At 46.0% G+C, this 23566-nt stretch overlaps 2 protein-coding genes across 13 annotated transcripts in view; one reads left to right on the top strand and one right to left on the bottom strand.

Annotated features, from left to right (window-relative positions):
* The first annotated feature begins 33 nt into the window (after positions 1-33).
* On the top strand, positions 34-16929 carry LOC308059024 (fibrinogen-like protein 1). 9 transcript variants are annotated; one of them, XM_080375796.1, is made up of 8 exons: positions 34-6637; positions 6923-6982; positions 7716-8370; positions 9695-9905; positions 11003-11162; positions 12704-12801; positions 12886-12974; positions 14368-15508. In XM_080375796.1, the coding sequence occupies exons 3-8, from the start codon at positions 8275-8277 to the stop codon at positions 14893-14895; spliced, it is 1182 nt and encodes a 393-aa protein (XP_080231922.1). In that variant the 5' UTR covers positions 34-6637; positions 6923-6982; positions 7716-8274; the 3' UTR covers positions 14896-15508. The 9 variants fall into 9 exon arrangements, with proteins under 9 accessions (XP_080231922.1, XP_080231926.1, XP_080231927.1 ...); XM_080375800.1 differs by having other exon boundaries at positions 8289-8370; XM_080375801.1 differs by having other exon boundaries at positions 6923-6971; positions 8289-8370.
* Positions 16930-19594: 2665 nt separating this feature from the next.
* The window catches only part of THSD1 (thrombospondin type 1 domain containing 1), a 29902-nt gene continuing 25930 nt past the window's right edge, over positions 19595-23566 (bottom strand). For all 4 annotated transcript variants that reach the window (XM_080375790.1, XM_080375789.1, XM_080375791.1 and 1 more), the window contains one exon: positions 19595-21919. In XM_080375790.1, coding sequence (XP_080231916.1) covers positions 20544-21919 — 1376 coding nt within the window. In that variant the 3' untranslated portion in view covers positions 19595-20543. The remainder of the gene's footprint in view (positions 21920-23566) is intronic.

The raw sequence follows: 23566 nt of genomic DNA on the forward strand, positions 1-23566 counted from the left end.
GGTCCTGCGTGGCGGGGGGGGATCCTGCGGGGCGGGGAGGGTCCTGTGTGGCGGGGGGGGGTCCTGCGGGGCGGGGAGGGTCCTGCGGGGCGGCCGACAGCAGGGGGCGCTCAAGGAGAGCTTGTGAGGCTGCTCGCGGCGGCTGGGGCTGGGGCAGGGCTGCGTGCGGGTCAGCCGTGGCAGGAGCCTTGCGGGATGCCCCGTGCCCAAAAGAAGGAAAATCCTTAGGATGAACGCTGAGAACAAGGAGCATGCCTGGGCAACAAGCCACATGGACAGTTTCCCTTTCAAGCCTGTCAGATATATATAAATATATGGGTGAGTAGCTAGTACAGACAGTGATAGTGAGCAACTAGCTAAAGGTGTTTGCTGTGCTCAGATAATTCTGTATTTTAGAAGCGGCTAAACATGGATGGAAACTAAGCTGGATGATGAGAAGAAACATTCGATTAATTTTCTCTTAATTCTGAAAAAAAAAAAAAGTACATGTGCGTGTACAGCCTTTATCCTGTGGACTGTGTGGGTATCCTGTGAGTCACTGTCAGAAGCAGCTGATGCCTGTGCAGCACCTGCACGGGGACGACCGTATCAGAGAATAGTATAGAAACACAGAGGTCTGGTTTCCCCTGTCCTGGGCTCTGCAAGCACCGGACTGTAAAGGCGGTTTGGGTATTGAAGTGGACTTTTCACAGGACAACCTGTAATGACCAGTCAAAGGAGAGCTGGAGGCGGGAGGCTTCCAGTTTGGCATACAGGCTGAACACCAGGGCCCTAAATGAACCAGCTTGCTAGAGGCTGCAGATGCACTTAGAAAGTAAAAACAGTTCTTCCCTTTTTTCATGAAATAGGTAGACATCCCAGTGGTAACACCATCACTGTTCCTTTCAGTGTTGCTAATCTTAGGGCATTGGTGATGCTGTAGAAGATCTGCCAGCTCTCATGCGTCATCATGAGTTTCCTAGTGGTTGATCTATTTTCTTCAAAGCCTAACTTCTGGACTCAGATGACTAAAATAAAAAAAACCACCTTTTTTTATTAATAAAATTAAATTTCTAGTTCTCAGCTGGTAGAGAAAAGCATACGAACAAGACTCCAGGTTGATAAGCCTAAAAATAAAAAGGAAGCACTGCAAATATTTTGCTGGTTAACTCATGATACTGACATTTTAAAGCCCTTCAGATCCAGTTCTGATCCCTTGACAATTATTCATCAGTGTAAAATAGAGGATTCGTCAACAAAATACAGAAAAGATTGAAATATTTTAGTAAATAATCCAGTCTTATACTGGCTAGAGAGCAGGATGAAGTATGCATATCTCAGAGGGGTGATGACATACTTTACATTCCAAAAATAACAGAGATGGTAGTAAACAGAATCTCTTAACTTGAAAGATTTTAAAATTGGCATGTATGTCTCATTTACATCTGATACTTTTAAGAGAGATGGTCAAGAATGATTATATTTTTATTAAGTCTTAGGATAGCAGAAATATGGAGCGAAGTGGGGAAAAAATTGGTCCTCTGACAATATTAAAAGCAGGTAGATCATAAGACCTGATGATGATAGATCTGTCAGCTTGGCTTTGGTCCCAGGTGAAATGAGAGCAGACCAAACAGAGGTTTCAACTAATAAAATATTAAAGAAGATTAGCAGTGATGGTGATGATGATTATGGTAATAATAATAATAATAATAATAATAATAATATGCAAGTTATTAATGCCAACATGGGATGAGGGAAAATAGTTCCTGTCAAGCAAATTTGTATTTCTAAAACAAGATGACAAGTTTTACTGTTAAAATAAAAGTATTTTTTTGCTTCTATAAGCAACTGTCTGGCTAGAAAATCACTTTGATTAGAGAGGTAAAAGAATATAAACTCAATCTGGTTCACATTGGCGAAAACCCAGCACACTTGTCTTAAAATAACTAAAAAGGGGACCATCCATAAGTAGTTCCTTTCCAGAGCCGTTCTGCAGGGATTGGGTGTTGTCTTATGCTGTTTAATGTTGTGTTGTTTTGTTTTAAACCATGCACCAAATAAAATCTCGAATGATGAAGTTTGCAGCTGACACAGAGGTTGGAAAAGTGGTCATAATTGAAGAACAGCTGCCTAGCACTGAGTAAATTGTAACATCTGTTAAGTTCAGATGAGTGAGCAACGTGCTTTTCCATACATCCACTGTCAATCTCAGAACAAAAGACTCACGATGGTGCTTTTCAGCCTTTGGTACCTGAAGGACCATGCAACACCTTTAAAAAAAAAATCCTTGGTCTACTTATAATCCCACCAACTGTCACTGCAAGGCACCTTCCACCTGCATGGCATATATGTGTACATGTCAAAAAGCTTGCAAGCATTTCTTGACTTACTTCTCATGTTGCGAATCACAGTCATCCTCACTGTGGGGAGAAAGACCGTGGCAGGTCAGACTCGGAGAATCAGCGACTATTATGAAAACAGGTAACTAAAAAATCCTGGGGTAGCGGTAGGGAGTAGCCAGCCACAGGTGATTATGGCATGTGGCTCTGTGGCAAAAGGAATAACAAGATCCCTGGATCCACAAACATGGGTTGGAAATATTGCTTGAGCTCTTTACTTGGCTCCAGAGCTCTCAGGTCTCCAGTGCTGGTAACAACTCCAGAAGAAAGAGCCATGACATGAGTAAAAGGCTGTGAAGTGCACCTCATAACACCTGGGTTGAGTAGCTCAAAGCTGTCCATCTTCTGAAAGGAAAGATAAGGAGTGACTTGATTACAGTTAGTCAGGGCTGGATCTGGAAAAAGGTCTAGGTGTTCAAAAAGGGGTGTAAGCAGACTTAAAGCTTTGAAATTTAGATCTAGAAAGGTACTTGTTCAGCAGCTGCCCAACCTTAGAGGCAATTAAACTGCTTGGACATCTCTCTGCGAGGCTGCGGAGATCCCCCAGAACCCATAGTTCTGCTCCTGTGCTTGCCCTGGATTGTCCTGGCTATTTCTCTCTGCTGCTTGCCTCTGCCTGTGGAGGATGAGGATCCCAAATCTAGGCAGAGGAGTACTGCAGTCCCTGGAGCCCTCAACAAGCCCAGTGAGACCCCCTCCGCCACACACTGCCATACACCACCCACAGCTCTTCTCACCTTTATGTACGCGCTCTGCATTAAACAACCATGAATGAAATCACTGCAGGAGCAGAACTTATTCTTGTCCTTCCTCCTTCCCCATGCCAGCCAAGTGCCCGGCCCACTAGCGCTCTTCCATACACTTGTGCTCTGGTGCCCAGCCTTGCCTTGGACAAGCTCCACACAGCTCCTCACCCCATGAACCCCAGCACGCATGCCTGCAGCCAAAGTAGGGTTCCCAGCCAAGGGCAGACACACAGCTTCTCTGTACTTGGACCTAGCCTTAAGCAGAGAAAAAGACATTTGGCAGGAGAGTGCTCTTCCCCTTCGCAGAGTAAGGCATTATGAGATTAACAGCCTGCAGGATGACACTTGGCAAATTCAGAGTCAGAGCAAGAAACGATAATAATTAACGATGCAGGTAATTAAGCAGTGGAAAAGCATGCTAAGGTCTGTGGCTGGTTCTTCAGCCCTGGTTATTTTACACCAAAATATCTTTTCTCAAAGAGATGCTCCCATTCAAATGGGAGTGAATTAGGTCAGGAGAGTTCCCTGACCTGAGGTAGGTAGAAGATCACACAGATAATGCACATACTCCCTCTGGCTTTGTGACTAATTCCCTCTGGTACAGCTATTCCTCATGTATGTGGGACTGCTTGGACCTGTGCTTGCCCTCAGGAACTTATAAACTAATTACATTTGTTGTGTCAACCCATTAGATGGTTACAGGCTGCATGCAGACTCATTAGTTAGGCTGTATTATGTTTTTGCTCTTTGAACGCTATCAAAACATTCAAGTCTAGCATGTTTAACGTCTGCTACCATTCTTTGTACACAGATTTCTGTGGTTCCTCCTTGCTAGCAAACCACAGGTGCTAAATGCGCATATGCTGGTTTTGGTTATTTAGTAGATTGAAACTATGGTGGCTGATGTCATCCTGACCTTTTAAGTTTATCCTACTTTTGATGAAACCCTTTATTGTTAGATTAAAAAAAAAGTTTCAGATCTCATACCATAATTTTATTTTAAAAAAATAGGCAGCCCATACTCCTCCAGAAGAGGTATAGTAGCTCACAAATCAAGAACCTGCAGGCCCCTGATACCTCCACACTTTGCAGTGCCTGCAAAGGACCCAGGTCCGCAGTCTCTCCCAGTGAGCAGCATGTCCATTCGTAGAAGGTGGGATGTGACAGAGAAGTATAAAAGTAATGGCAAATGCATAAAGCACCTGGATTCAGTGCAAATGAGCTGTTTTTCTTGGAGCCAACTCCAGACTGCTCTGAATTTTCCTAGGGCACAGGTAGGCAGGCAGACTCTTGCTGGGAAAACCTCAGGTCTCTGCACCTCCTTCGGAGTCTGAAGCCGTCTGCCTCATTTCTTCCCTTCCCTCTTTAACAACAAACAAACCACGAGGAACTGGTCTTGGAAGAGTTTTGAGATGCCACCACTGTCTTCCAGCTGCAGTGATGTCCCACTGGGCACTGGGGGAGTGAATGTTCATCAGGTGTCATCTTCGTGTCTTCATCCCAAGCCATTCTTTCTGGGAGAGCCCAGTGCCCTGCGACTGTAGGAGTATCAAGAGCTGCCCCACAGCCGCCCTCTTCATTCACATTTATCCGGCAGTTTGCATTCTTCCTGTGCTGGCTGTGCATTTAATGTGTGAATAATAGGCGTTTTATGACTGTTATTCAGCACCTACATACTTTTGCTGGAAGGAGGGTGGACGAGGGCAGGGCGGGGAGGTTTTTAGTTAAAGAAACTGCTATTATTTGTTGACAAGATCACCAAGTATCTTAAGAAGAGGGAATTTGATCTCCTTCCAAGTAACTAAAAAGAAATTTGCACTGCAGAATATGTGTGAAGCGTATGTATTCCAGGGTAAAAAAAGAAGACCATTTACAGTCACATTGCCTAGGGATTTCAACATCTGTGAGGAAACAACATCAGGGATCACACAGTGTCCACATTCTTTACGATGACTTGATTATTTTAGCTCTGGGCCAGTGGAGCAGTACATGAATGCACCCTCCTGCTAGACCCACCTCACGTGAACTCAGCCTCATGACAATCCCTCTCTTGTGCTTCAGGTATTCCTAAAACTTCATCTAGCCTGGGAAAATAAATTAATTGAGAAGCAGGTATGCAAGAAACATGTTCTAGCTGACTGACTTTTTCACATGCAGACTTTGGTGAGGCTAACACTGACGGAGTCCTAGAGACAGTGTGCGAGTGCCCCAGATGTCCTGCCCCTGAGAGGTGTTTGTTCCTGAAGGAGGGTGGGAGTTTGTGTCCTGCTCCTGCAAAGCTGCAGTCACATAACAGACATGTGAGTCCCGCGGAGACTGCAGCTCCACTGCCCCTTGCCACCCAGGGACCAGCAGGACTTAGAGACGTGGGGCCCAATGCTCCTGGCCTTACAGCCCTGCAGATGGCTGTGAGGGCTGCTCACGCTGCCCGTACCGAGACTCCAACACTGCCGCCACGGACCTGGGCCCGTCACCAATCCCATCTGGGACCTGGAGGTGCTCGCAGGCCGAGGAGGATGTTGGCCATCTAGGCAAGAGCACAAACTGGTGTGCAGCATCTCAAGCCCTGGCTGGCTGGCTCCAGCTGAGAAAGACATGCTGCTGTGGATGACGGTGCCGGGGGATGGTGTGCAGCCCCCTGTGCTTAGGTGTGTGGTACCCCAGCACCCTGCTGTTGGCTGTAGTCCCTGGCTGAAGTAGTGGGAGAAAGAGCTGAGTACCCACTAAGGAGGAGAGGAGACGTTTCACTCATTTCACAGCTGCCAAAACCAGCCTAAAACTAGGGGTAGAGAGCAAGTGAGAAGAAGAGCACTGTTTACGTAATCCTTTGGCAGTGAAATGGGTCAGTGTTCTTGTGGGAGAGGAAGAATGTAGTTTTTAAGAAACAAACAGCATCCCTGTAGTTGATAAAAGCTGGACTGTCCTGCTTTCCTGAAGGGTAACACAGAAGTTTACTGTGGGCTTATATGCCTTGTCTTTCGTCCTCACGGTTTCTCCTCTGAACACAGCACTCTGAAATGGAATATTCCTGCTGTTTTCTTTAAAATAATCTGTAATTCCTTGGCTATAATGCAAAGGGAGGCACCCATCAGTTTGTTTGGGTTATTTTTTCTCTCTTCCACAAATGTCCTTGTTTATGTTAACTAGCAAATCTAATCAACCAGCTCAGAGGAGAGTTACACAACTGCAAACCTCCTGAGATTTCAGTGGAATAGCAAATCTTGCTTAATACCGCCCCCGCCCCCCCGCCCCCACCCCCATTCTCTTCTCACTTCAGATTTGCAGCTCCTTTGGTGTTACAGCTGTGCTGTGCCTTTACATATAAACCAGATTAAACAGCAAAGGGAATGCTGAATGGAAAAGCTGTGTTATTTCCACCTTGCAGGACTTACTGAAATAAGCCTGGCTGTATTAAACATGAGATGAAACTCCCACAGGGAGCATTAGTCTGAGTGATTCATGTAAATGCTTAAAGAAGTCAGTCTTGTTCGAGCTTCCTAGTCAAATAAGGTGGGTAATGGTACGCAACCAGCAGAGCCCCTCTGCTTTGGAGAGCACTGCTGACAGAGACCTGTTGTTTATTCTTACTGGGAAGCAAGAGGATGAGTATTGGGTACCAACAGATACCCCGAGTTACGGGTAACTTTCACACGAGGAGCTGTGAGCGTCTTCTGTGGAGCTGTCTAGTGCTGTGAAACGTTCTTCGTCTGCACCCTTGATATGAGCCATCTGGAGGGGAAAAATCTCATCAACCTCTAGAAATGCAGCCAGGTTTATGATCACTTTCTTTTGCAGTTGACTTTTTAAGGGAGATAATCTCATCGGGAGGAGGTCTGAAGGAAAGGTGAGTTACAGGTATGTGCATTTCATGTGTGTTGATTAAGGCATAGATGAAGTTGCTTGCTTTCCCTCCCGTCTGCACTGTCTGGTTGTCAGGAGCTGTGGCTCAAACCCATCCTTCCTGCTAACTTTTTGACTCCACCACATGCACCGCATAGGGCCTGATTCTGACCTCGGCACCAGTGCTGCAGCCCCAGCATGGCTGTGGGGCGGTGTGGGTGAACAGCACCAGCAGTCACAGACAGGGGAGTCCCCTGCTGCAACACTGAACTCCTCTCTATGAGCTGAAAGAATGCTGTGTGCTGGGGCACCCACCTGCACGACACCTTTTATGGGTGACTTCCATGGGGCACTTCTTCTCTTGGCTTGCTTTGGGCACTACCTGCCTGGCTTGGGGGATGGCTCCCCTGTCACAGCAGCTTCGCTGGCTCTGGAAGCAGCCCCAGCATCAGCTGCTGCAGGGATGCTAACAGAGCTGTAGCTGAAACAAAGCTTGTTGCTCAGAGTGGAAAGCTGGGTAGCCAAGTTTCTGCAGCACTTCCAGATGTGAAGCGGGGGAGCCGATTTTAGCTGATTTTTCAGATTTTTTTAATTCTGATTTCTTTGATGTATTTTTTCTAAAGCACCGTGCAACCACACTGCAAACAATTTGTACTGTTCACTCACGTTCAGCTGCATGTTCCCAGTGTCATTTGCTTAGCACTTTTTCTAGCCAAGGCTCTCCAACTGAAGCCATCTGTGTGCTCAGGCAGGTCAGCAGCAGAGATCTCTTCCACCAAAATCCAAGCAAAAACTATCCCATGCCCACTCAGTCCCATGTGTGGCTTCTGATGTCGGCCTCTAAGGTAATCCCATCCTGACAGGCTGCTCCATGGACTGAGGGGGGGCAATGCCTACAGTCACTCAAGAGGCAAAATTCCTCTTAGCTTTGTGGAGTTTGCACTGAGCAAGGACTGTGTGGTTTTGGCCAACCAGTTTGGCAAGGAGTGCTCCAAGGAGGTGTAATTGCTGAGTAACTTCCCATCTGCGTGGGCACTCAGGAGAAGGGGCAGAGGCTGCCCGGGAGTTAGGCTAGGTATTTATTTCTCCAGGGAAGCAGGAGCTTGGACCTAAACCTCAATATCCCTCTCAGCACACTGCACTGGTGCTTCAGCTTCCCCCTAACACGCATCTTTTACCTGTTTTTTTCTTTCCTGTAGTTTCAAGCAACCTCAAATCCTGCAACATTTTTCTGGGGAGTTAAACGTGATTGTGAGGGGGGACTAAGTTGTGAGAGGAACTAAAGAAACCTCCAGTGCAGCCTGTCAATGCTTCTTTTCAGGTCAAAAGAAATAAGTGTGATGATGCGCTTGCTGCTGCTGCTCCTTCTGGTCAGCTTCGGCTCACCTGCACCCAGGTTTTCAGTGCGTATCTTTTACTGGTGTCTGTACAACCTCTCAATGGTTTATGATTCCCAGCCACGTAGAGACAGGTGCATCCACAGAAGAGAGACGGAGACCTGCAAGAGCAGAGCAGCTAAAGGAAGGTCACTCTTGTCCTGATAATAGAATAGTTTGCACACAAGGGGCTGTGCAGCTCTCTGGGTGACTAGACTGATATTGCCAAGAGTTATGAACAACAATAACAAAAGCCCTTTAAAAAAAGAAAGTAATTTTATGGCCAGTGAAGAAATATTCTACTCCATTCCCTCAGGGAAAACTGCCTTCATTTATTCAATGTGATTTAAAAAGCAGTAAGGGGAAGATGAGGTAGGCATGATCTGAGGCAACCTGTACTCTTCTGATGAGTAAATTTCTCTTGGGCCATCCCAACAAGGTACAGAACTTGGCAAGGAGAGTCCAGTGAGATAAGGGCTGTCTGCAGCAGGTCCCTGTGCGCCTCCAGCCTGGACATGCTCCTCTGTGGAGGAAAACCAACAGGCCTAGGAGAAGGAAGAGGCAGCTGGATGGCCATGTTTGATCACACTCAGCAGTCTGCTGTCATGGGCAACTGCTTGTTTTGCTTGTACCTAGTACCGGTTCTGACCTGGTATCACTCAAGCCAGCTTGCTCAGAGTTAAAATAGCCAATTATTCTTATTGCACAGGTTTCCTTGGTTGTCTTGGAAGAGATTTTGCTCTGTTTTGTTGTGTTTTTAATGGAATAACACCAGCTGCACACTAGACTGCGGCTGAAAATGTTTATCCCAGCCAGTGTGTGTCAGATTCTTGGTTAGGTTATGGTAACGTAGCTTTGAAGTTATACCACTGTAGGCTCACTGCTTTCAGCTCATTTGTGTCAAATATCAGCCTTTTATCTTCCAGTTTTACATAAAGATGATTCTGGAACCTTGCTGGTTTGGCCTGGCCGCAGTGCAAGAACTGAGTTTCCCCCCTCTTATTACCCTGAGCATTTTCACAACTTCCAAACACTCCCCTTGAGTTCATTAAATGGGAGTCAAAATGAATGACTTTTTGTCCAGAGCAATTTTCTACATATCTGACCATATTCTGGGATGCTCTGAGCAGTGGCAAGATCATTGTAGAAAACTCTTTTCCACTGGGTTCAACTCAACAGCCCACGACAGCATGGTTTGTGTATCTTAGGAAGGAACCACCATGGAATGGTCTTGATCTGCAGAGGCAGTGGGACATGTTAGGGTCAAGAGGAGGAAGATACTCCTTCTCTCTGCCTCTCTGTTTTCACCAGTGACTTAAGTGTGGGGATTTTTGTTTTATTTTCTCCACAGGAAAAAGATATCTGCCTCCTAGACAATAATAAATTAAGACAAAGGTTAAACCAGCTTCAAGACTTGCTTTACTTATATGAACTGCAACTGAAGGACATCCTGGAGAACACTTACCACAGAACAAAAAGCGGGCTGTTCTCAGGCAACAGGAGCGTGCAGCATGAGATGCTCTTACCCACGACCAGTGGAAATTTGATAGTCTATGACCAAGGTACAGTTTGCAGTGGTGTGTGTGGAAATTTCAGCTTGCCATAATGTTTGTTTCTCCCTGCAGTGTCCCATGTGTCATATTTTATTTCTGCTTAAAGTTATAGAACGTGTAAAGGTGGATTGTGTTTTTAAATGCAGTCAGATACATGAGAAGGAGGGGGGCAGAATGGCTGCCCTGGTACCAGCAGACATCCCCCAGAGCCAGTCAGCTGGGCCAGCTTTAGGCAGCTACTGCCCAGGTACAACGCAGACACCTGCAGATGAGCTTCTCACCTGGGACTCTGGTGCACAGAGGAACAGGCACCTCTCAGATGTTTTCCATCAGGCCTCCTTTAGACATCTCCTTTAGGAAGAGATGGGTCTTGCTCTGGAAAAGCTCATTTTCCCTGAGTGACTTATGGGAGCCCAGAGTGCCTGGCTCAGCTGTGGGCACTGAAACCTGTTTTGAAGAGCGCAGCCTCCTTGCTCCTCAACTACTCCACCACCTCTGCAGCACAGCAGTGGGCATGCATACCCTCTTCCCTGGTGTCAGTTTGAGAACATGGTCATAACTGGAATCGTGGCCTGTGGCCAAGATTTTACCCTTCCTGGGCATTGCATTGAAAGTGTGAGGCATTCTCCTGATACAGCCCTGATGGAGCTGGTCACAGGAGCTTAGCCCCTTCCAGTAGAGATTTCAGGCCCCAATCCCACCTGAAGTACAGCTGAGATTACCTTCCAGGCGGAAATCAGTTTCCCTGCAACTGATCTTGCTGACAGAGCCGGTCCCTGTCCAGCGCTGCTCCCATGCTATGGCCCCAGCCTAAGCTGCAGCCACCCCGTATCTCACCAAAGATTTGGGAGCGACTCCCTCAGAGGGCATGGCTGTAAAGGCTCTCAAGCTTTGCTACCCTATGTCAAGCCCAGCAGTTGGCAAACCAGCGTTGCTACTACCTTACTGAGCCATTGGCTTTGGCTTTGCAGGGCTTGCAGAGCCATCCGCAGGCTGGCCAAGTGTCCTTGTCCCATACAGCCCCTCAGTGATGCCTTCCCTTGGCTGCACGTACCCCTTTGCTTTCCCCCCTCCCCATATAACAAACCCATACCGTTCTGCCCTAGATTGCTCCGCAGTGTATAATCGTCAGAAGGCCAAAAACGGCTACTACCGGATAAGGCCCAGAGCAGACCGAGAGCCTTTCCTGGCATACTGTGACATGTCTGATGGGGGGGGGTGGACCGTCATTCAGCGGCGGAGTAACGGCAAGGAGAATTTCAACAGGTGGGTGCACTGTGGTTGCATCAACAGGGCTTGCAGCCAGGTCTCCAGCTCCCAGCCCCGGTCCCACTGCCTGGCAAAACCCTGCGTTTGAGAAGCAGGGTATGCTACGCTATACTTTAGCAATGATAATTCTGCATTAGGACAACCTGGTGCTACAGATTTGTAGCAGGAGGCCATTTTCAAAATGGATCTACAAAGCCTTTTCCATGGCTTCTCTGCATTTGAGTAAGTGTGTATGTGTGTACATACTTGTTTTATCATTATGGGAGATAGCCGAAGGCTCCGAATTGGCAGGTATCTGCTGTCAGCTCACAGACTGAGATCTGCTGAACCTATTACCTGTTCTCGTATCAGGAATTATCAGGAATTCCATTCAGCATGGTGTAACATTTATTCATCAACATAATTCAAAAAGATGTCAAACCACTGGTCCAGATTGTCCTTTCTCTGTGCAAAATCCCAGAGAGGTGACTTTCACTCGGAGACCTCCAGGAGGAGAGACGCTCTGATAGCACAGTAAAGAAGGAACATCCCCATGCAGATCACAGCACACACAATTTTGGGGCATGTCCAGTGCTTCCTACAGTGAGTGCAGTCCATTGCAAAGCTACCTCAACTGACTCTCAGGCTTGCTCAGAGAGCTATCTAGCCATGGTAGTTCAGGTCTCAGCATCAGTGAACGAAAAACATACTGAAGAGGAGCATTGACTAGTGTGTACATTAATATCCCTAATAACATGAGGGAGGGAATAAACACGGGATTACTAAAACTGGAAATGATGGTACACAGGTTGTATAGGTAGTATAGAAGTATCAAAGATAATACATAAATAACAGCAGATTTTGAGAGAATGAAATTATGAGAAGAATGTAACAGCAGGAGATTTCTCTCAGGAAGATGAAGCCAGAGAATGGTGATGAAAAGTGAGTATATATCTTTGAAGGACAAGTTGCCACATTGAAACAGTAATCCTGGAAAAAAACCAGAGGTGAGAGTCAATGAATAAAAAATACATTTAAATGGAACAGGAGCTCAAAACAAACACAGATATTTTCCTTTAAACTTCCTCTGCAAGCTTTTACTTGCAGCTTCTATGCAATTTCTGATTCTTCACCATACCACATCATACATTTTAGATTGCCACGTATTTTAGACTGCAATATTTGTTCCCAGCCAGGAGTGCATTTGAATTATGACTTGCTGAAGAACAGTATCAGATGCTTTGCTGAAGACCAATATGACAGCTGCTGCTTTCCCTTTCCATCTAACTGACACCCTCAACCTGTGAGCACTGCATCTGGCAGTTGGAAGGTTTGATCCCAGTATATGTGTGTGCACAGGTTTAGCAGGAGAAGCAGCTGTGAGCTGTATTTACTTCTAAGGTGGAGTGACAAATCTCAGCTCAGCTTGCTATGGATCAGGTACTTTTAGAAAACAATGCCTAGAGATACAGATGAAGTTTTACTTGTTACCATAGCCAAGTGTCACAAACTGTCTAATTCCCTCATGCGCTGAAATTGGTATTTGTATCTCACTGCAGGAAATGGGATGATTACAAACTGGGATTTGGGAAATTCCAGGGCAAGAATGATGAATACTGGCTGGGCAATGACCACATCCATGACCTGCTCGCTAGAGGTGCAAGTATTTTCCCTCCACAGATTTCTTTCCAATTTGCGTGAGATAGTTCATCCATCTAACAGGACACCACTTTGTGTTTAGGAGAGTGCTCATTAAAGATTGACCTGATGGACTGGCAAGGGGAAAGACGTTACGCAGTTTATGAAAATTTCCAGCTTGCAAATGAGCAGGTAAGAAATTGAGAGAGTGGTGATCTGCTTGGTTTGTCTGTGAGGTTGGGGCATCTGCATATGCAGCATCAGACTTCAGTATCAGGGTTGTAATTACAGCGCTGCAAAACTTACCTGCTCTGGTTCCTTGGGATTTCAGGTTTGGCTGTTTGACAAACAGCCCTGGGAGCAGGGACCTAAGCCTGGGACTGCTTCCTCACAACCACTGAGTGCCCAAGCCAGCAGGTAACCTCTGTGTGTGCTCTTTTGCTAACTCAGCTGCTGCACGGAGGGCAGCTCTCCGCCACAGGGCGCAGGGATTCCCACATGCATTTGCCTCCAGCCCCATGGTCTTCTGTGAGGTAAGAGACAAGGGTTTGAACCTCTGCAATGAAACTGAACCCTGTTTTCCTGCTTCCTAGGAGAGTGTTTCAGGCTGTCACATAAAAGGCAATTGCCAGAACAAACTCTACTTTGTTTTAAAAGAAAACAGTGAACTCTAATCCAAGCTTTGGAAGAGCAGTTATAAGTTCCTATCTTGAAGAAAGGTACCTGTACTACACTTGCTGCTACGGACACAGAAGACCCAAAGACAGACACATCCCTGTATTTTCATGTTTGCTTCTAGCTTTAGACGGTGTCATGCTCAGTATTAGTGCTGTTCTTTGCAGGCTTGCCTGTCTGAACACACCATGCCTAAGTGGCCCAAATACCCAGGGACATGAGTTCCATCGCATGGACCAGTCCTAGTTCCAACTCCATGACCACTCCAGAAATTTATGCATTACATTCAGTTTGCCATTAGTTTTCTTATGAAAAGTTTGAACAGCTTCATTTTAATACGTTACTGCTATTTTTCATAAACAAAAGTGGAATATGATGACAGGAAAAAGCCCACACCACAAAAGTAATCATCCATCTTACATCAAACATCTCTTAGATCTGTTAGCTGTGCACAATGGAACTATTCTTCTAAGTATTCCTACCAGGACTAGACCATTTAGCTAGAAATCAGATGGCTTCTAGTTCCTGGAAGAGCAAAATTCCTAAGGAGTTATTCTAGCTGAACAACTGACCAGTTTATGAAGGCAACTACTTGGCACAGTTTTCTGCCAAGTTGTTCTTGATGAGCTAGGAAGAGCCTTCCAGCTTGTTGTATAGTGCATCAAATGTTTATTGAAAGACAACAAAGCCTGAAGACTGTTGTAGCAGCAGCTACTAGCAATCCCTTCTGGAAGTTTAAACCCTGCATTGATCTACACTAGGATCATTAAAGCATGGGGCCAAAACTCACCCTTGACTTCAACAGTCTTGCCTTTGACAGTGGATACAATGGCCAGAGAAAAGTTGATCTCTAAAGTGGGAGGAAGGGCAGAAAGAGCTGATAACAAAGACGTTTCACATGTTCTTGCAGGACAATTACAGGTTATGGTTTGGCACCTACTCTGGTAATGCTGGCGACGCTCTGTCTGGTGGGAGCAATTTTGAAGATCAGTGGTCAGCCTCTCACAGAGGGATGCAGTTCACCACATCTGACAAGGACCACGATCGATTCCTGGCAGGCAACTGTGCATCAGAGAACAAGGGCGGTTGGTGGTTTAACAGGTATGGAAAACAGTTGATTCCTCTTGGATGCATAGGGTGTGGGTGGCTGTACAGCCGAGAGCACTTGCCTGCCTTACAGCAGCTGGAGGTTGCTGTGTGCATTTGCCACCTCACACACTCAAATCTAAGATGTTCAGACCTACAGATCCTCAAAGGAAAGCAATCTCCTTCTTTCACTATGAAGCAAAGCAGGTCAGTTGCATTCATTTTAAGAAAATGGGTCATAATAAATGCACAGGAGGGAATGACCTGGAAGGAAAAGAGCTCAAATAAAATTCCTTTAAGTGCTTTGGGTTATATCCCAGGAAAGAAAACAATGGTAGCCACTGCAAGGTGAAGTGTGTATGAAGGACATTTCTCTGTTGTGGAGCATGTCTAGGGGGTGAGTTACCCCTTGTTAGTCCTGATGGTATGTTTGCTAGTTGGGCATACCTCACACATCAACAGATAGGGGCTCAGGTTCACCAGCCCTGGACACACCGCTCTCAGGTTTTTTCAGCTTTAGTGCAGAATGAGCCCCTTCTTTGACGAGGCCCTCATCACATACAAACTGAAATCACTAGAGCTACAAGAATGTACATCAATAGTGGGATTTACCTTGATTAAAAGACATCTGCATTTTTAGGTGCCAATACGTAGCCGCCTACACTTGAGCTGCAGCCTACTAAGTGGCACTACACCGCTCTGTTTAGGCAACTGAACTGAGTCCCTAGTTAATACACTTGGAGGAGTCAACAGGTTGAATTATCTGACCAGCATAGGTGTCTACGTTAGGATGACCCACATACTTCTCTGGGTTCCACTAAATGCATTAACCAGATTCCCACAGGCTAATGCAGGACTTTAGATAACCAGTTCAGTACAGACAGATACATCTAGGTGTCTGAATTTGTCAGTGAATCCCGCCCTGGTATTTCTAAATGTATGATGTGTGAAAACTGTACTTCACTGTAATGATGCAATATCTTCCCACACTAAACCTAATTTCCCTTTTTTCCCTTTTCTACATTGTTACAAGGTGCCACGCCGTAAACCTCAATGGAAGATACTACAGAACAGGGAAGTACAATGGATCCCATGACAATGGCGTGGTTTGGTCTACATGGCATGGGATGTGGTACTCGCTAAAATACTCGGCCATGAAAATCAGGGCTCCGTTCTTTGTTGACAGCGAGAGTGGAGATGGTGAGAACGGTCAGGGCAGCTGAAACCTGCTGCTTTGGAAAGAAAAAAGTACAGGCTGAAAAGAATTGTGTAAATTAATAGCCAGCCCTCTGCTGCTGCCAATTGACAAACCTGCACTGTGATAACTGGAGTTGCACCTGTTTGTATGAGCTGAAGCTAATGCTGCAAGTTATTTGAGCACAGCCAGCCAACAATTTAATGGAAAACATATGGATCTTAGTCATGGAAGAGTCACAGGGTTTTTTTTCAGTGATTTTCAGGACTTCATTGCTAAGCGTTTTTGAAAAGCATTCTGGACCTTGAATGATCAAGGATGTTCTTTTAGCTATTTGTACTCTTCAAGATCTTTCTCATCTTGATTTTAACTGTCCGCAGCTCAGTTACCAGAACTTAAGAACAGAAACAAGTTGATGGGGAATTGGAATTAATCTGGTGTGTCTTTGCTAGTACTTTGATCTGAATCAGGAGAGTTTTTTTAAGCAACTCTCCCTATGGTTCCCAATTGCCACACTTCAGTTGCAAAATGCTTCTGGAGTGTGTGAAACCAAACCAGTGGATGGACATGCTCCAGTTGCTAACGTGCATCCAGGCTAAGGCTATGTCAGAGTAAACCCCCACAACGTGGACAGTGTGGACACTGGGTTTCCTTGCCAACAGCTTCCTACTGCAGATACGCTTCTATAGCACACCATGATACATTAAAGCAGACAGAGACAGTGCTGCCAACCAGGCTTAAGCCCCAGGTGAAAATTAGGCAGATTTTACTACATTTAAGACAAGCACAAATATTCTTAGGAGTTCATATAATGCAGTCATGATTCATTTGTACATTCTCGTGGAGTGAGGGGAATCAGTAAGTGGAAAGTGGTTGAACTGTAAGGCACACTGACTTCATTGTCTCATTGGAGTGAAAGAAAGAGCAACACAAATGACTGACAGAAGTGGAATACTGAAAATTTATTTTCCACAAGTTTTTAATAACAACTATTAAAAATGAACAGTAATATTAGCTTGATGTAAATCATTTAACTACCATGTTGCAGAATGAGCCTTTTTAAAAAAAAATAATAATTACAATCATGTATTAAACTGGTAGCTATTTTCCATTTACTTGCTTTCAGATCCATACATATTGTAATTTGTATTATATATCCATAAAGGGTGAAATAAAACCATCTGAGTAGGATTTAACACTTTGTATCTGGTTTTCAACAGTACAAACTTGAACAGAAATTTGGATGAAAATCTTGGTAAAGCTCATAATGTGAGAAATGCATTCTTTTGGCATTGACTCTAGTGCTTTTGCACCCGCTGTTCTGGATAGTTGAGAGGGTCTGCAAGGTAAGTTTAATTTCCATGGCTCAAGCTGTCCTGGACAAATGCAGAGACATGTGAAGGTTCAGTGTGAAACTTGGTTTGGTTCCTCTGCTTTGTCAGGAGGTAAACCCTGCTGCCCTCACTTCTTCCTAAACATCCCAGCGACTGCAAAGGTGAACACTGGAGCACAATGGGCCAGCGCTCCAGGGAACCATGCTCCTGAAGCCTGTGCCCTGGCAAGGCTGCACTGCTGCTCTCTTCCCAAGCATTGGCATGTACCCACATGGAACGAAACTTGCACTATGCCCCTGAAATGAGGTTGCCCTTGTGAAGAAACCACTGCGAACAGCCAGCACTTACTATTTCCTTTCTGATCCCTAATTCTCTATTTTGCTATGGTAAAATCTTAGTGCCAGGTTGTAACTGCATGTTGGGAACGTAAGGAATCACTTTGCACATATTGTAACCGTGGGGCCACAGATGCAGTGCTGAGGGCAGTAAGGACAACTTTTGTCTAGGCAGAAGACACAAGAGAAACACGAGTGAAGTAAGTTAATGCCTTCTGGCAGATGATGCTCAATCCCATCCTTCAGTAGAGGGCTAGGGAAGCAAGATAAAGATTACAGACTGGTGATGCTTGACTCTGTATGCTGGAAATCAACTACAGCACCAAAGAGACGGCGTTAGTGGTTTGACAGTTCACTGAGCAGGCAATAAGCCATCTGATAATGGAGCATCAAGCTGGAAATAAAAGGCTTGGTCAGACAACTGTTACCCAGTCCAGCTCCCCAGTGGGTGTGCAGTAAGCGATGTAAAGCCCAGAGTAGAGAGCCTCTTCCCCCTTCTATGTTAATACGGAGAGGCAGGCATTATATTTGGACTGCCTTCAGCCAGCATGAATATGTGAAGGTGCTTTTTTTTCTCTTTCTCTGAGAGAGAAAGGGACCAAGATCTGACAGGCTGGGAGGGAAGGGGTCTGCCTTGCTGCCTTAGATGCAAGATGTACCTAAGTACACGTAGTGCATTACAGTAGCTGTTCTGAACACAGTTCGACCCTGAGACAAGGTTTCAGGAAGCAGCATCTGGCTTAAGAGTGAGGGTCCCCCTCTGCCACGCAGGGAACCCCCTTGGAGATGCAGAGGTCACAGGGCTTTGTGTAGGACCCTGCAACTCCCACAGCAAACCCCAGGAAGTGTTTCAGAAGTCTCTTTACCTTAATAAACAGGGTAAAATGCTACTAGCTAAGAACTTATTTGATCTGAAGGCTACTGCCAAGCTCAGATCACTCCCACTGAGGGTTAGGAGACTGCTTGCTGAATGTTGCCGTGCTGTACATTTGATCTCCAGTTTCTCCAGGGCCTCCCGTGCTGAGAGGCTCGTGGAAGCTGTAAATATTGTAGCCCTGTAGCTCCAGCGCTGACAGATCACTGCTTCAGGGCAAATGTTCTTGACAATGTGGAGTTTACCTTAGTACAGGGGTGGTAAGTAACCTGAGCAGCAATTGCTTCAGAGCTCTGATTTCCAGCTCATTTAAGTCAATTTAAAGACTCATCACATTTGATTAGCTTTGGATCACTCTTCAAGTGTGGACATGTTCTCAAATGCTTTAAACAGCATTTCAAGTTGATGGTTTATGGGAATGCATAGCTGGTACTAAAGCCATGCTGGGCCAAAGGGCTGAATGCCGACAATGCAGTGTGCTGGCACAGCTCCTGGGAAAGAGGGAGTTCGCATCACCCTGCGAGTCAGATCTGGTGCTCCAGCAGCAGCTGTGAAATGTTACCCATCAAAAAAAGGCCATTCAAATGGCGGGGTTTCATTCTGGCAGCCAAATGCCGAGCGTCTTGCTCCTCCTAGGCTGTCACAGCAAGTCCTGTTGCTGTGTGCCTGTCAAGTTACCTGTGCTTTGGATACTTCAGTGGGGTGCCACTGGTAACTGGCTAATGCACAGTGATGCTGCTCTTCCTTCAAAATAGTTGGTTTGGAGGGAAAAAAAAGTGTGGCCCTGTGAAATCTATCTTTCTGGTCAGAAAGCCAGTGTTGAGAGATAGCCAGAGAACTGAGCACATGCTAGTTTCTCCCTCACACCCACAAGGCAGGCTATAGGGCATGTAGGGTTGGGCTCCTTATGGGGGAGTTGTTTTAAGACTGACAGTCCTCTGCCTGAAGCTATCTCCTTTCACTCCATCCTCCATGGGCAGCACCTCCTCTTTTCTTGTTTTTGCCCAATAGCATTCCCTTGGTCTTTGCAAACTCCCTGAAGAGACGGTTATCCTATCAAATGGCAAGCAAAGTCTCTGAGTCATTCTCACTGGCCTGAGCTCTGTCTCGGTTGTTAATTGGGGTTTCAACCCAGCTCTGAATACTTGCAGCAGTGTGTAATCACCAAATTGTGATCTCTGGTTTTAAAGCACAACAAAAAACCCAAAACAATGTAACTTTTGTACTTCACCATGATTCTCCAGGAATCACCAGATGTCAAGCCACTTTATTTTTTCTTTTTGTCCGCAAAACAGGTATTCATCAAATAAATCTGTTGTTCACTGGTTTTGTTCATAATTTATTTTGAGCTTGCTGTAGTAGTATTATTGTCAGTTATTTACATTTTTTTAAAGTTTAATAAAGGCAAAGATGATTACAGAAAAGATGGGTGATTCAAAAATTCTCTCACTGTCTTTTACCGATGCTTCAATGCTGCCATAACATTTCTGTGAGGACTAAAATCTGATGATCAATTTTCTCTGCCCTCCCAGCATCATGCCTTATCTACTAATCTCCCGCAAATATTTGCACATTACTGTTTTCTTAACATAAATATTGGCAGACAGAAAATATCAAAGTCTTGAATGATGAAAAACACCTCCTCAATTTTAAGTTCAGTCCAAGTATTCAGCATCAATTGTTTGCACTTTCATGCAACCAGCTAAAAAAAACACCACCATATGACTTATTTGAGCAACTACAAACGACGAATCAACACAGTTCAATAACAACTACCAGAAAAACAATGAAAACTGCTCGCAGCTTGATGTTTATGTTTTCTAAATGGCCAATGATCCACTAATTAGGACAGATGGTTGAGGATACTGGACAATAGATGCTTTAGGATATCATAATCTACTAGTACATGGTCCACAAGGTGAGAAAGGCTAGATCAGTGGCATTCATCACGCATGACGCACGAAACGTGACTGCTTTACACGATAAAATCTGTTGGCTATTCCTGCGTCACACCTTCACTAACATGTGCTTTCCCAGGGTATTTTGTGTGTATTGTACACACATACATACAAAAAATAATTACATGGAAGCACTTTCCAGTAATTAGAAAGGAATGTGTTCCCAGAAGCCAGACTTGGGGCATTATTCCCTCCTGCTCTGTGCAGAGGTAATGCAGTTCCTGCTGCCCCTTCCACCAGAAGCCAACCGACCCTGCAGACCCTCTCCTGTGCACGCCCCTCCTGCAGGGCTGCAATGAGTCACTCAGATCACCAGCTTCTCGATGCTTAAAGTACTTGTTTCATCCTCTTCATTTGAGCCGAAATACCCGGGGAGGTCGATCATCTGCTGCTCCGCCTCCGTTAAGCCAAAAGTAGTATTGTCATAAAAGGCAAACTCAGGGTCCAAGGGGAAGCTCTGGCACTTGTCCCTTCGGTACTGGGCAGGGCTCACACCTGGGCCTCTCTGGGAATTATCCTTGCCAGTCGAGCCCGCTTCCTTCCGCCACACGCCTCTGGGGTTAGGTGAAGGGCCCCTCTTACTACGGCTGAGCTCGGGCTTATCAGCTGCCTTCTCCTGACCAGCAGGCTGGCGGTCAGTGATCAGGTCCAGCTTCTTCACTGGGGGACCAGCCCTGTGGTGGCCCTTTGTGCCGTGGCCCTGTGGTTCGCACCCCAGCACAGTGCTGTGGGGCTGATCCAGCTTTTCACACGTGTGATTGGTGTTCCTCGATTTTGGCCGCGTCCTGTCCTCCAAACCCTGGTCCCACGTTCTGGTCCTGGAGTTGTAGAGGGGAGTCTGTCGGGGGGTGAGGGTGGACATACTTCTCTCTCTGAAAGGCCTGGCCTTTTTGGTTTCATGGAAACTGGCTGTTCTTCTAAACTGCGGGTTTCTGTGACAGCCCCTCTCGGGTAAGTCCCCTCTGTTATCCTGGTGCTTGAAATGAGCTCTTCTTACCAAGGTCTGAGTAGGGCTCATGGCAGGATTGGCCTGTGAGAACGGAAAATCCAGCCTAGGGTGAGAGCTTTCCCCCAGGAATTTGGGCTGACTGGCTGGCTGGTCCAGAAATGGAGATTTGATCCTAAATTTGTTCGCCACTGCCTCCTCTTGGTTCTCCCCACTCAGGGGAAGCATCGTGGTAGCACCAACAACTGTGTCCGTGAGGGGATTCTGAGAGACATGGTACACCTTGGTGGTCTCAGTCAGCCCTTTCTTCTTCATCTCTTTCAGCTGCTGCTGTGCCAGGCGGTAGCTGAAAATCGGAGGGATTATTTTTTGTGCGTTTGGCTGAAAGTTTTCGCTTCCAGAGGCATCATCTTCTTGGGCAAATTGGAGGCTTCGCCTGTAAGTCAGAGGAATGTTAACAGGGGCATCCCCTCCTTCGGCAAAGCTGTCCCGCTGCTTGTTGCCTTGGCAAATGTTCTCCTCATCAGAGTTTTTCCGGAAGCTGGGGGAATGGACGGAGTTTCGGCGGACAGCAGTGCTGCACTTCTGAGCTCTACAGAGCTTCCTCCAGAGGGTGATGAGAACAGTGGCAAAGATGATGAACAAGCATAGGGAGATACCTGTGACGGTGACTATATTATTTGCTTTCTGGTCCTCTCCTGGCTGGACAGAAGGTGGAGTGGGAGGCCTGATAGCTGTAACAAAGAGCACACATGTCTGTCAGAGTTGCACTGCCATCAGCACTTTGGTATTTTAGGATGGATACGTTACTGCAAAGAAAAAATAACCAATTAATACAGTACAGGAAGCTGTCCAACTGCCATTAAAATTTGCTCATTGGAGATGACTTACTACCAATGACTTCAAACTGGCAGGAACAGATCTACTTACTTTGCACCAAGGCTCCCATGGACCTTTTCAATGTAATCTTTACTTTTTCCTGTTCCGCCATTTCCTTAAGGCACTCCTAAATACGTGTAAAATGGGATAACACTATTTGTCCTCCTTTATGAAGTACATTAAGATCCTCTGGTAAAAGGTGCCGTAAAAGGGGAAAAAAAAAACCCGACCCACATTAGTACTTCAGGTACCACTTTAGACTTATTTTTAGGATAGCTTAAGCGGGTGTGAGATTTGCAGTGAGCCTGAAGAGCAGAGAGACAGCACTAGCATGGGCAGTGTATCTTTTCTAAGGAGTCCTCTGAGGATGATTCTTCCACTGCTGCCTGATGTCACAGCCCCAGAGGCTGAAACCTTCCCCCACTACAGCAGGCTCCCAACTGAGAAGGCCACTGCTCTCATGCCCCTGGCATTCTAGTATTGACACTCTTCTGTCGTGGACTGGAGATGGGCCTTCAAAGAGGGAAGAATATCCTGCAGCCCTCCTTCACTAAGGTAGTGGTCAGTCACTGGAACAGGCTCCCCAGGGAAGCAGTCACCGCACCAAACCTGTCAGAGTTCAAGGAGCATCTGGAAGATGCTCTTAGTCATGTGGTTTAATTTTAGGTAGTCCTGCGAGGAACAGGGAGCTGGACTCCATGATCCTTATGGGTCCCTTCCAACTTGAGATATTATATAGTTCTAATCTGGAATGTGAACATCTCAGAGCTTTCCACATCCCCATTTAAACCTCTCACCTGCTCATTGCACCTCATTACAGAAGGCTGAACCAATGAGAGATTAATAATTCTTTTTGTGGATGAGGTCTCTAGCATTTCAGATGCAACCCTGAGCAGAATATAGCACGGTGGAAAGTGGATGATTTGGTGCAGCAGCTAATTTTAGTGTGTGTTAGCACTCCCCAGTTTCTTGTGGCCAAACGTCAGCTGTCAGGCCACAAAAATGCCGTCGGAGGATGAAGCTGCTCAGTTGTAGTTGACAAGAGCTGGCCACAAAGCTGTGAGCTCAGACTGAACCACTTAACAACCCTGTCCCAGTCTCTAGCTTTATCCGGAACCCAAAGCCTTCCATCAGAGTGATAGACAGTCTGTTGTAAAACTTGGCAGGTGCTCCTGCCAGCACCACAGTGACTGTCCAGGCATAGGAAATGCGTCTGCAGAATAACAAGAAGGAGACACCATGTACTTCCCATAATTCAGAATAATACTCATTCCACAGCAAGCTGGTAGCACGGCTATTAGTTGTGCAGGATGCACAAATGCACTGATGAACACAGACCAGAAGGTCTCAGGCTGCTATGACAACAGACATGCAGGGTGCTGCGCTGGGCAGGAGATCTGTTTCTTTGACTCAGGACCACCCGACAGTCCCAAGCCCTTTGAAAAATCCTGCCATTGGGTTAACTCTGACCTTCATGTCACTCTGAGAGCTTGACATCAGCT

The sequence above is a fragment of the Falco punctatus genome (genome assembly GCF_963210335.1).
Source record: "Falco punctatus genome assembly, chromosome: 2".
NCBI classification, from domain to species: Eukaryota; Metazoa; Chordata; class Aves; order Falconiformes; family Falconidae; genus Falco; species Falco punctatus.